The 14028-nt window shown below is 38.7% G+C and overlaps 1 protein-coding gene across 1 annotated transcript in view; it reads left to right on the forward strand.

Moving 5' to 3' along the window:
- LOC100607487 (POTE ankyrin domain family member D) overlaps positions 1 to 11426 on the forward strand; it is a gene marked incomplete at its 5' end in the record, with an annotated part of 38747 nt that extends 27321 nt beyond the window's left edge. Inside the window, 3 exons of the mRNA XM_030818373.1 lie at positions 4871 to 5084; positions 9093 to 9216; positions 11013 to 11426. Of these exons, the coding sequence (XP_030674233.1) occupies positions 4871 to 5084; positions 9093 to 9216; positions 11013 to 11426 (752 nt within the window). The remainder of the gene's footprint in view (positions 1 to 4870; positions 5085 to 9092; positions 9217 to 11012) is intronic.
- Positions 11427 to 14028: the final 2602 nt, after the last annotated feature.

Genomic DNA, 14028 nt, shown 5'->3' on the forward strand with positions numbered 1-14028 from the left:
CCGGTACCTCAAGCAGAAATGCAGGAATCACCAGTCTTCTGTGTCGCTGGGGCTGGGAGCTGGAGACCGGAGCTGTTCCTATTCGGCCATCTTGGCTCCACCCCTAGAAAGTTTTAAAAGACTATTTAAATGTAGTTTTAGGTTCACAGCAACATTGAGAGTAAGGTACACAGATTGTCTGTGCTTCCTGTCCCCAGACATGCACAGCTTCCCCCATTATCAGTTTCTCTCACTAGAGTGGTACAGTTGATATTATTGATGAACCAAAATGGCACGTCATAATCATCCAGATTTCATAGTTTATATTAGTGTGCACTCTTGGTGTTGTACATTATGTAGATTTGGAAAGGACCTATATTCATCATTATAGTATTGTACAAAGTAATTTTACTGCTCTAAAATTTATTTGTGTTTCACTTATCTGCCCTTTCATGCACTCCTCAACCACAGGTAACCACTGATCTTTTTACTGTATCCATAGTTTTGCCTTTTCTAGAATGTCATATAGCTGAAATCATTTAGTGGATAGCCTTCAGATTGGCATCTTTCACTTAGTAGTATGCATTTGTGTTTCCATCATGTCTTCTCATTACCTGATAGCTCATTTCTGTTTAGAACTGAATAATAGTTCATCGTGTAACTGTACCAGAGGTTGTTCACTCACCTATTGCAAGGTATCTTGGTTGCTTCAGAAATTGGTGAAATTTTTTGTCAATGTTCATGAGGGAGTTTTCTTTTTTGTAATATCATTGTTTGGTTCAGGGTAATGCTAGCATTATAGAATGAGTTGTGTTGTATTTCTCCTCTTTATTATTTGGGAGAGAGGTTGTGTAAAATTATATTACATCTGCCTAAACTGTTTGATAGGATTCACTAGCATAGCTATCTGGGCCTGGAGTTTTCTCAGCTTTATTTTCTTTCATAGATATAGGGTGATTTGGATTATCTATTTCTTCTTGATTGAGCTTTGGTAATTTTTATTTTTTAAGGAATGTGCCCATTTAATCTAAGTTGTCATTGTTAGTTACATAAAGCTTACACTAATATCTTGCTATTCTTTTAATATCTGTAGAATGTACAAAAATATTACATTAATTGTCTCTGAAATTAGTAATTTGTTCTCTTTTTTATGATCAGCCTGGCTAGGTCAAGGTTTATCACTTCCATTGATGACCTCAAAGTATTTGGTTTTATTGATTTTCTCTATTGTTCTCCTGTTTCATCTTTGATGTCATCGTTGGTTTGGCCTGCTATCACAAAATACCATAGACTTGGTAGCTTATAAACAACAGAAACTGATTTCATGCATTCCTAAAGGCTGCAAAGTCCCAGATCAAGGTGCCAGAAGATTCAGTGTCTGGTGAGAGACAAATTCCTGATTTCTAAGTTCTCTTTTTTCCCCTGTGTGCTTCATATGGCAGAAGGGGTGAATGAGCTTTCTGGGGTCTCTTATATAAGGGCACTAATCCCATTCATTAGGGCTTGGATTCCATGAGTTATCACCTCCACGAAGCTGCAGTTTCTAATAGCATCACCTCTGTGATTAAGTTTCAGCATATGAGTTTTGGGAGGACAAAAATGTTCACACTATGTTCTGATGTTTATTATTTTCTCTGCTTCTGTTGAGCTTAATTTGCTCTCTCTTTTTTTGTAGTTTCTTCTTTTTTACTTACTTTTTTTGTTTGTTTGTTTTTGAGACAGAGTCTTGCTCTGTCACCTAGCCCAGAGTGCAGTGGCATGATTTCGGCTGACTGCAACCTCCGCCACTGGATTCAAGCAATTCTCATGCCTCAGCCTCCTGAGTAGCTAGGACTACAGGCACACAGCACTGCACCCAGCTAATTTTTGTACTTTTAATAGAGATGGGGTTTCACCATATTGGCCAGGGTGAACTCGAACTCATGACTTTGTGACCCACCCACATTGGACACCAAAAGTGCTGGGATTATAGGCATGAGCCACTGTGCCCAGACCTTTTTTTACTTTCTTAAGATAGAAGTCAAGGCTATCGATCTGAGTGTCTTCCAGTATAGACATTCAGTGATTTTTATTTAAGAATGGTTGTAGCTATATTCCACAAAGTCCAACATGTAGTCTTTTCATTTTTATTCAGTTCAAAATAGTTTCCAATTTCTCTTTGTGTCACCACTTTGCTTAGGATTATTTAGATATGTGTTACTTTGTTTCCAAATTTTTGAGTATTTTGATGAGCTATTTTGTTACTGATTTCTAATTTAATTCTTTTGTGGTCAGGGACCATACTTTGTATGACTTAAATCATTTTGACTTAATACTTTCATGAAGATTTATTGTATGGCCTAGAATATAGTCTGTTTTGCCAAGTGTTTCAAGGGTACTTGAGAAGCATAATGTTCTTCAAGTCTACTCTTGTCTTGCTGATTTTCTGCCTCGTTGTTTTATCATGTATTGAGTATGCAATATTGAAATCTCACACTACACCTGTGAATTTGTCAATTTCTTCTATCAGTTTTTGGCTCGTATTTCAAAGCCGTTATGTTACCAGGTACATAAATATTTAGGATTATGAGTTCTTGAAAGACTAAATATTTTATCATTATGAAATGATGTTGTTTATAGCTAGTAATATTTTTTGCTGTGAAATCTACTTTAGTATTAATATAATGATTCCTGCTTAAATTTCTTTTGTCATCTGTTTGCATGGGATATATTTTTCTTCCTTTTAACCAATTTGTGTCTTTATATTTAAAGTGTGTTTCTTATAGGTAGCGTGGAGTAGGATCTTGCCTTTTATACGGTTTGACAATTTGTCTTTTAATTTAGGTTATTAGGCCCATTTCATTTATAATGTGATTATTGATATATTAATAGTTAAGTTTATCTGTCATCATGCTGTTTGATTTTCATTAGTCCCAGCTATTCTTTGTTCCCTTCTCTTTCTGGTTTCCTTTCAATTAGTTATGTAACTTTTATGGTTTAGTTTTATCTCTCTTTTTTTTGGCTTATTGGCTCTAATTTTTTTTTTGCTATCTTAGTGGTTACATTACAATTTGTACTGTATGATTTTAAATTATCACCATTCACTTTCAGACAATATTATATCATATCACATATGGCATAAGAAAATCAGAATAGTATGCTTCCATTTCCTCTCTCCGAGCCAGATTCTTCCTGGATTTGTGGAATTATGGTTTTCATTAAGTTTAGAAAGCTTCTGTTCATTTTCTCTTTATGTTTTGTCATTGTCTCTTCCTCCCTCTTTGGGGACATGAATATTATTGCTTAAAGCTTTCGCATAATTCTCTGATGTCTCAAATTTATGAATCTTTTCTTTTGTGGTATCTAGTCTGTATTTACTTCCACCCAATGTCGTTTTCAGTCATGACTTTGTTTTTTTTTATTGTTTGTTTTTTGAAACAAAGTCTCACTCCATTGCCCAGGCTGGAGTGCAATGGCTCGATCACCTCTCACTGCAACCTCTGCCTCCCAGGTTCAAGCCATTCCTTCTCCTGCCTCAGCCTCCCAAGTAGCTGGGGTTACAGGTGCTTGCCATGATGCCCAGATAATTTCTTTGTATTTTTAGTAGAGATGGGGTTTCACCAGGTTGGCCAGGCTGGTCTTGAACTCCTGACCTCAAGTGATCCACCTGCATCGGCCTCCGAAAATGCTGGGATGACAGGCATGAGCCACCATACCTGGCCCAGTCCTGACATTTTAATTTGAATTCCTACTAGTGTAATTTTCTTTCAAAAAATATCTTCCATGTCTCTACTTGAGATTCACTTGGGGACACAGTTGACTTATAAACAACTTGATCTTTCTGGTCTTGCTTTATGATTTGGTCTAACTTTCCACTCCTGAATGAAGGTGTTTCTGATAACTCTATTCTTTGCCCTGTGAAGTCTTGAGATTTTTCAGTATCATTAATAGGAATGGACACTCTTCCTGGTACATTGTGAGCAACAGGCACTGTTTCTTATAATTTTTTAAGGATTTTTTCCCCTGGTCTCAAATAGTTTCCTAGCAGAAATGTACTGTTCATTATTCTGCTAAATAAATACCCAAGAGGGTGTTTTTGCAGATCTCCAGTGTCATTTTCCTTTACTGCTGTCTCCTTTCCAGTATTCGGTGATTTCTCTCTGTCTTGGTTTTTTGAGACTCTCGGCTTCATTGTTTGAACTCAGAGAATCTGGTGGGCTCTACCTCAGTTTTTGGTAGAGTCTACCTCAGTTTTTTGGTAAACTCTACCTCAGTTTTTTTTCTTCCATTGTCATAGCCTGGAAACTTTGTCAACTCAGGGGGCTGGGGTGTTTGTAAGGCTTATTTCACTTCTTTCCTATCTTACAGAGATCATTGTCTTCATTACCTGAAATCCATGTTCTTGAAAATCGTGGTATTATGTATTTTGTCTTTTTTGTTTTTGTTTTACGTGAGAAGGTAAATCAGTATCTGCTGCTCCATCGTGGCCAGAAGCAGACTGCAGCAGAGCTTCAGCACATGACATAGACCAGCTACAATGCTTTTCTACCCCCTTTACTTAACGGCTTCCTTCTCACCCTTCATTTCTCAGTGTAGCCATCTCTTCCCCAGGGAAATCTTCCTGAGCCCAGTATAGATCAAATCCTATGTGATCATAGAACTGTTTTCTTGCAGCATCTATCTGAATTTGTAATTTCACTTCTTTGTATTTTTTCTTCACTACACTTAAAGCTAAACAAGAGCAGAGTTACTGTTTGTTTTATCTGCAGAGCTCAGTAGACTGTCTTCCCCATGGTAGGAACTCAGTGCATATTTGTTTTGTGCATGGATAGGTGAAGGTTAAAATGCACAGGACTTTATATCCAAAAACTACTCATATATTTTATTTCCCCCTTGTTTTCCCCCGATGCAGATTCTGCTAGCCTATCAAAAATCCAGGATGCAGTTATTTCAGATGAACACTTACTAGAACTCAAAAATAGCCACTACGAGCAACTTACAGTAGAAATTGAACAAATGGAAAATACGGTTCATGTACTACAAAAGGAGCTACCTGAGGCAAAAGAAACACAATTACAGTTAGCGCATCAGAAAGGTGAATGGGAGCAAGAACGCTACAGTTTGAGGTATGACATTCTAGTTTTAGAGAAATATTTTAATTCTTTATTCTAAATATATATGTGAGAATTGTGATTGCTGACTTTCTGGGGCTTAATGGGAGAAAATGTCTTGGTCTTGTGGAGTATGAAAATCTTGGAAATAATCCAACAAATTCTTAACTGTGCTTCTTTTATTTATTGCATATTCTTTTAAACTGTGATTTTAATGGCTATATAGAAGTCTACCATATAGAAATCTCATTATTTAACAAATAGAATTTGGGGTTTTCAATTCTTTTGTATTAGAATTAATGCTGCAAGAAATACTTCTTATTATTACTATTATTATCATTATTACTATTATGATTATTATTATTAGATATTATTATTAGAGTTTTGCTCTGTCACTGAGGCTGGAGAGCAGTGGTGCAAACATAGCTTACTGCAACTTTGAACTTTTGGGGTCAAGGGATCCTCTTGCCTCAAATTCCTAAGCAGCTCAGACTGTAGGCACACGCCCCCATGCCTGGCTTTTAAAATTTTTCGTTGAGACAAGGTCTCACTATCTTGCCCAGTCTGATCTCCAACTCCTGACCTCCAACAGTCCTCCTGCCTTGGCCTCCCAAAACATTGAGATTACAGGAGTGAGCCATTGTGCCCAGCCCACAATATCTTTTATATAAATCATTTTCTGCATTTCTAATTATTTACTTTGAATAAAGTCTTCAATATAGAATTTTTTGGTTAAAATACAGAAACTTTTTCAAAAAGGCCTTGGATCAATATTTCTAAATTGTCCTCAAGAATATTTGTATTTAATGCATGCTGAGCTTAATACCTAGGTGATGGGTTGGTAGGTGCAGCAAACCACTGTGGCACACGTTTACCTATGTAACAAGCCTGCACATTCTGCTCATGTACTCTGGAAATTAAAATTAAAATTAAAAAAGAATATTTGTATTAATTTACAGTTCAACCAACAGAGCATGAAATGGCCATTTGTCTCAAACCAGAATACTTTTTAAAAACTTTATACAGTTTTATTCTTTTTTTTTACTCTCTGTTTAAATTGATTTATTTTTATTTCAATAGCTTTAGGGGTACAAGTGGTTTTTGGTTACATGGATCAGTTTTATAGTGGTGAAGTCTGGGATTTTAGTGTACCCATCACACAGTAGGTAGTTTTTATTGCTCACTTTCCTTCTCTCCTTCCTTTTTCTGAGTCTCCAATGTCATTATACCACTCTGCCTACCTTTACATACCCTAGCATAGCTCCCACTTATAAATGAGAACATGTGGTATTTGTCTTTCCATTCCTGAGTTACTTCACTTAGGATAATGGCCTCTAGCTCCATCCAATTTGCTGGAAAAAACATGATTTCATTCTTCTTTATGGCTGAGTAGTATTCTGTGATGTGTGTGTGTGTGTATATATATGTGTGTATATATATACATATATACATGTATGTGTATGTAGATATATGTATATATGTATATATATGCACACATAGATATATGGACTCACACAAATAAATGTGTATGTATATCACATTTTCTTTATTCCATTCATCAGTCGATGGACACTAGTTGATTCCATATGTTTTCATGTTGTAATTGTGCTGCAGTAAACATATGTATGAAGGTGTTTTTTTGAGAGTATGATTTCTTTTGTAGATATCCAGAAATGAGAATGCTGGATACAATGGAGGGATCTACTTTTAGTTCTCTGAGAATCTCCACAGATTTTATACTAACTTGTATTCCCATCAGCAGTGTATAACTGTTCTCTTTTCACCACATCCACGCCAACACCTGTTGTCTTTTGACTTTTAATAGTGGCCATTATGGCTGCAGTGAGGTGATATCTCATTGTTGTTTTATTTTGCATTTCCCTGATGATTAGTGATATTTAGCATGTTTTTATATGCTTGTTCAGCATTTGCTCATCCTCTTTTGAGAAATGCCTATTCATGTCATTTGCATACATTTTAATGGAATCATTTGTATTTTTCCTGCTGATCTGTTTTGAGTTTCTTGTAGGTTATGGATATGAGTCCTTTGATAGATTCATAATTTGCAAATATTTTCCCCATTCTATAGGTTGCTGGTTTACTGTTATGATTATTGATTTGTGGTGCTGAAGCTGAAGCTTTTTAGTTTAATTAGGTCTTATTTATTTTCATTTTTGCTGCATTTGCTTTTGGGGTCTTCATCATAAATTCTTCACCTAGGTCAATGTTTTCATGTCTTAGCTTTAGGCCTTTAATCCATCTTGAATTAATTTTTGTATATGATGAGAGATAGAGATCCAGTTTCATTCTTCTACATGTGGCTATCTTTTTTTCCTAGCACCATTTATTGAATAATGTGTACTTTCTCCAGTGTATGTTTTTGTATCCTTTCTCAGAGATCATTTGGTTGTAAGTGGCTTTATTTCTGAATTGTCTATTCTGTTTCATTGATCTATGTATCTACTTTTATACCAGTACGATGCTGTTTTTGTTACTGTGGCTCTAGAGTATAATTTGAAGTCAGGTAATGTGATGCCAACATGTTTGTTCCTTTTGCTTGGTATGTCTGTTGTTATTCAGGCTCTTTTGTGGTTCTACATAAATGTCAACTTTTTTTTATAGTTCTGTGAAGAATGACATTGATACTTTCATAGGAATTGTATCAAATCTGTAGACTGCTTTGGGCACTATGGTCATTTTTCACAATATCAATTCTTTCAGTCCATGAACATAGGATGTATTTTCATTTGTCTGTGTCATCTATTATTTTCCTCAGTGGTGTTTTCCAGTTATCCTTATATAGATCACTCACCTCCTTCATTAAGTATATCCCTAGGTATTTTATACATTTGCAGCCATTGTAAAAGGGATTGGGTTCTTAATATGACTCTCAGCTTGGTTGTATTTTGTGTATAGTGGTGCCACTGATTGGTATTCATTTATTTTGTAACCTCTGAGACTTTACTGAATTCATTTATCAAATCTAGGAGTGTTTTGTAAGAGTCTTTGGGGTTTTCTAGGTATAAGATCATATCATTGGTGAAAAGATAGTTTGACTTCCTCTTTTAAATTTGGATGCCCTTTATTTCTCTTGCCCAATTGCTCTGCTTAGGACTTCCCAGTTTTATCCTTAATATGCATGAAATAAAAGTAAAAGGGAAAGTGATTCATGATTAGTTTATTTCACATCTCTCTCTCATAAACAGATAAAATCAATTCAAGGTTCTATGTTAAAAACAAAATATTAGACCCTGCCTTGTTTCAAAGAATGTCTAAATTGCTTATAAAATACATGGGAATCAAGAATATAAGTTAAAAATGTTTCCAAAAAATAAACATAAAAAGTATGGGTTAACACAAGGGTTCCCCATCCCCAGGCCAAGGACCAGTACCAGTCCCTGGCCTGTTAGGAACTGGGCCACACAGCAGGATGTTAGTGGCAGATAAGCAAGAGAAGCTTCATCTGTTTGCAGCCCCTCCCCATCACTCACATTACTGCCTGAGCTCCTTCTCCTGTCAGATCAGTGGTGGCATTAGATTGTCATAGGAGTGTGACCTGAACCCTGTTGTAAGTTGCTCATGCAGGGGATCTATGTTGTTCACTCCTTATGAGAATCTAATGCCTTATGATCTGTCACCTTCTCCTGTCACCTCCAGATGGGACCATCCAATAGCAGGAAAACAAGCTCAGGGCCCCCACTGAGTCTACATTATGGTGAGTTATAGAATTATTTCATTATTAATAATAGTAGAAATAAAGTGCAGAATAAATGTAATGTGCTTGAATAATCCTGGAAGCATCCCCCCACCTCAGGTCTGTGGAAAAATTACTTTCCACAAAACCAGTCCCTGGTGCCAACATGGTTGGGGACAGCTGGCTTAACAGATGTGAGACCCCTTTGCCTTTTCTTGGATTAATCTGCAGATATACATTGCGTGAATGATATCTGATGGTGCCACCTTGGCCTGTAAATCATTTTAGGGATACCTCCAGTATTTCATGAAAATTAAAATTTCTTCTAGTGAAGAACAAAATGATATCCAGAAGCAACTTTCTGAAGAACAGAATGCTAGAATGTTACAAGATGATATTCTGACTAATAAACAAAAGCAGATAGAAGTGGCCGAAAAGAAAATGAATTCTGAGGTATTTTCTTTAGTCATTTTCAAATGCTTTTATATAAAGTGTATGTATTTAAAAAAACAATTGTATATATTTTGGAAAGTATAAAGGATTTTTATATCACATATATATGTATATATCCTATATATCCTTTATCATGTATCTATATATGTACATATAGGATAAAGCCATGTTCTTAATTCAACTCCATTTGTCTGCAACAGTTGAGTAGTGACGTTCACAATGGCCTAAATCCAAAGAAGAAGCATTTGATATTTTTCATAAGAATTGATTACCTTTCCAATATCAAAAATAAGTTTTGCTAACAACAGATTTTCCAGTTTTTGGACTTTAGTTCATCTTTTAAAAATATTAATAGAGAAGTCAGTTTATTATTTTCACTGCTAGGAAAGTAGGATATGTATAGTTGGGTCAGAGGCCATATTGTGGATATCATTATCCTTACTTTTGAGGACAGTAACAGTTTGCTCCAAGTAGCTTCTCATTTCAATGCAAAGAGCTTTGAAAACAATGACATGCCATGATATACATTGAGTGATAATTTATTGATAAGTATTTTGTTCCCAGAGAAATAGTTCAGTAAATTTTCCTACATTTCACACTTATTACTGTTTCAAACATTATAAAGAAGAAATAAGTTATTGCAATGGCAAATAATCTCATGATTTCTAAGAAAAGGTCTATAAGTTGTATCCTACCATTCATATTTTGAAATAAAAGGCTTCTTTTGTATTTATATATTTACACCACAGAAGTAACTGTGATTTTGTGGAGGAACACTAGAAGTAGCATCAGAAGACCTGGAGAAAATCCTGCATCTTGCATATATATACATATGTGTATATTTGAATATATATGTATATATTCAAAAATATGTATATATTTTTGAGATGGAGTCTTCCACTGTCACCTGGGCTGGAGTGCAATGGCACGATCTCGACTCACTGCAACCTTCGCCTCCCAGGTTCACTCGATTCTCCTGCCTCAGACTCCCAAGTAGCTTGGATTACAGGTGCACACCACAATACCTAGCTAATTTTTTGTATTTTTAGTAGAGACAGGTTTTCACTATGTTGGCCAGGCTGGTTTCAAACTCCTGACCTCGTGATCTGCCTGCCTCGGCCTCCCAAAGTGCTGGTATTATAGGTGCTAGCCACTGCCATCAGCTGCATATATTTTTTTAACTTCTCCTTTTAAGAATTGTGATCTTAAATGAGTTCAGTGTCGTACGTAGAGGTGCAATGCTTAGATGCAGAGGTGTACAATGTAGAAGGGTACAATGCTTAGATTTAACAGTTGTGAATAAATGTAACTCTTATAACTGACTATAAAATATTAGAAAAGTAGAATATTGATAAAACATTCTTCAGAAAAAGGAACTTAAAGAATTTTGAGAAATTGCTTCTGCCCAAACATATGTATAGCTAAGGCTCCTATGATGGTGTGGTTTATAGGTGAGATATCAGAGTGTAAACTCAATTTAAAAAATATAGTCAAATGTATTAATCTTATATTTTATGCCTCTGGGTTTTTTTGTAATTCAGAGAAAGGCTTTTCCAATTCTGATATTCTTAAAAATCCTCCAGTGATTTAATTTTCATAATCTTTAAATAAATATTTAAATTTGTGGAATTTACACTCTATTAGGTTTGAAGTTTTTGTCCAACTTGTTTTTAGTTAAATATCCACTATGGGAATTCTTTCACTATACAAACATACAGGTTATTCTTTAATTTCAGAAGAAATTATGATATGTCCCTCTATTGAGTGCTAACTAAAAGTTCCCTTTGTTTACTCAGATTTCTCTTAGCCATAAGGAAGAAAAAGAACTCTTGCATGAAAATAGCATGTTGCAGGAAGAAATTGCCATGCTAAGACTAGAACTAGACACAGTAAAACATCAGAACTGGCTAAGGGAAAAGAAATATCTGGAGGACATTAAAAGTGTGAAAGAAAAGAAGGATAATCTTCTAAAGGCTATACAATTGCACGAGGAAGCATTAACAAAAGCAGTAGTTCAGTACAGTGGGCAGCTTAGCATTTTGACAACTGAGAATAAAATGCTCAGTTCTGAACTGCAGAATGTAAGACACAACAATGAAACACTGGAAATGGAAATTCGATTATGTCATTTTAGACTGGCTACTGCTCTACATGATTGTGATCAAAGTCAGATAGCAGAAAGAGATTTCTTTCCAGAGAACAAGACATGAACAGGTTTATTTACAGGAGACAATGAATTCTCATATATCTAACCTAAAAGATAACAGTGAGATTCTTTCTGAACAACTCTAATGCTGACAGTAAAATTAACAGCCTGAAAATTAAGGTCCATTACAAAAGATAAACCCTGAGAGAAAAGATGGGGCAGGCCACCATCTTTCCTTTTCGGGCAACTTAGTCATTCCAGCCTGCAGGCTTTGGAGAGTACAAACTGACCAGGGGAAGAAGAGATCCTGCAGCACAGCACAGCTGCTTTATCAAATCATGGCCAGACTGCTTCTGTAAGCAGGCCCCTGATCCTGTTTCTCCTCACTGGAAAGGACCTCCCAGCTGAGGCCTCCAGCTACTCCCACCAGTGTTCCCTGGCCAACAGGGGTTTAAATCCCCCTTGGGACAGAGCACCCAGGGAGAGGGGCGGGTCACCACCTTTGCTGTTTGGGGGACTAGCCATTCAGGCCTGCAGACTTTGGAGAGCCCAAGCTGACCAGGGGTGGAAGTGGTACCTCAGCACAGCACAGCCGCCCTATGAAAATGTGGCCAGAATCTTAAGTCAGTCCCGGACCACATTTGTTATCACTGGGTGGAGCCTTTCAACTAGGGTCTCTGGCTACCTTCAGTGCTGTTCTCTGGCTGACAGAGGTTTCAGGCCTTCCTGAGTCAGAGCTCCCAGGGGGTGGACCAGATTGTCATCTTTGCTGTTTGGGCAACTCAGCCATTTCAGCCTTAGGGCTTCAGAGTGTCTGAGGTGACCAAGAGCTGAAGTGAATCCCCAGCATAGCACAGCTGCTCTACCAAAAAGTGGCCAGACCTACTTTTTAAGCAAGTCCCTGTTCTTATTCCTCCTGACTAGGCAAGACTTTTCTCCACTTGCCTCCAGCCACCTCCTACAGGAGTGTTCAGATTGGCAACAAGTTTGTACCTCAGTGGTTCAGCACTCCCAGAGGAAGGGGCAGGATATCATCTTTGCCTTTTCACAGCCTTCATTGGTGATACCTTCAGGCCCTGGAAAATATGAGGCAATTAGGGACTGGAGTGGACCCCCAGCATACCACAGCCCCCCTATGGAAAAGTGACCAGACAGTTACGTGGGTGCCAGTTTCCATATATTCTCGATGGGCAGGTCCTCCCATCCTGGGTCTCTAGCCAGCACCCCACTGGAGCTATCAAGCCAGTAGCAACTCAGCAATTCCCTGGACAGAGCTTCCAGGAGCAAGTGAAATCCTCTATGCCACTGCCTCTGCAGTGGAACTGTCTTTGCTACCCTCGGAATATCAAGGGAGCAAAGACTTCAAGTGCTGTATTGACACCTCCAACAAGTGCAGTTGACCCATTGAGCAAGCCAGTCCATCTCCCGTGGGTCCCACACACTCTCCACTGCTCATCACCAGACAGGGAACGCTGGCTTTGGCCCACAGAACAGACCCTCCATCCTGGGCTGATGGCACTAAGTGATTGCTAACTCACATCTCTCTGGGGTGGAGCCCCTAGGAGAAAAGCCAAGTGGTGGAGCAGCAAGCCAGCTGATGTGGAGCCCAAAGGGCAGGGACAGCTATCTCTCTAGGCTCCATTTGCTGTTATGAGACACTTTACCCCAGCACTTTAGGAGTGCTGAAGTCAGACCAGCCACATCTTATGTGCAAGATTGCCCAGCAGAGATAAGGTCTGAGAGTTCCCCTCTTAAAAAAAGGGGACTTGCTTAAAAAAGAAGTCCGGCCACATTTTTATAGAGCAGCTGTGCTGTGCTGGGGCTTTACTTTTGAGAGAGTTCTCCTCTGAGACCTGATCTCTGCTGGGCAATCTTGCGCATGAGATGGGGCTGGTCTGACCTCAGCACTCCTTAGTCTGCTTGCCTCTCCCAGGACCCCAGCCTAGCCACACCTGCTTACAGGGCACTCTTGGGTGCTCACACCATAGCTTCTGTGCCAGTGGACCATGTCTGACCAGTGGAGGGCTGCAGCAAGGTGGCCCTACAGCCATGGACCAGCCTGCATATTGCCTCTCCATACTGCAGCTCTTTATACGCAAACTTCCTACATCCCTTTGCTGGTGTGTGTTTACATGGGTGGGTTTTGCTCTACTTGCCCTACCAGCACATGGGAGAGCATCACACACCCCAACCCACACCAACTGCCATTGAAGATGGAGCCCTGGCAGGCATAGAGCCAAAAATCCCCCACCCCCACCAGCACCTTGCCCTTGAGCTAATGCCGCAGAGAGGAAAATGGACCCTCTTATATCCTGAGGGATCACTGTTGCTTGAGGGGCACAGAGAATGCACCTAGACCTGCATTGGCCAGCACCCCACCCCAAACCAACACTGCCTCCAGTGCAACAGCACACACAGTCAGCAGGGGCCCCCTGGTCCCCACCCTAGCTGTCTTGCCTCCACCACTGGGTGAATGCCCACAGGGAGGCAGGCACTTTTGCATCCGCTAGCACTCTGCTGCAGTTGCCGCACTTTGGTCCCCTCAGTGCAGTGGACCCCAAACCTTGAGGAGCCAGAGAACAAAGTTGGGGCGCAGCACAAGTTCCTCAGAGTTAAAGCACACAGTCCAGGAATCGGGAGCTGAACATTGGCTCCCTAAAATCTTC

This window comes from Nomascus leucogenys, chromosome 8 (assembly GCF_006542625.1).
Source record: "Nomascus leucogenys isolate Asia chromosome 8, Asia_NLE_v1, whole genome shotgun sequence".
Lineage (NCBI taxonomy): Eukaryota > Metazoa > Chordata > Mammalia > Primates > Hylobatidae > Nomascus > Nomascus leucogenys.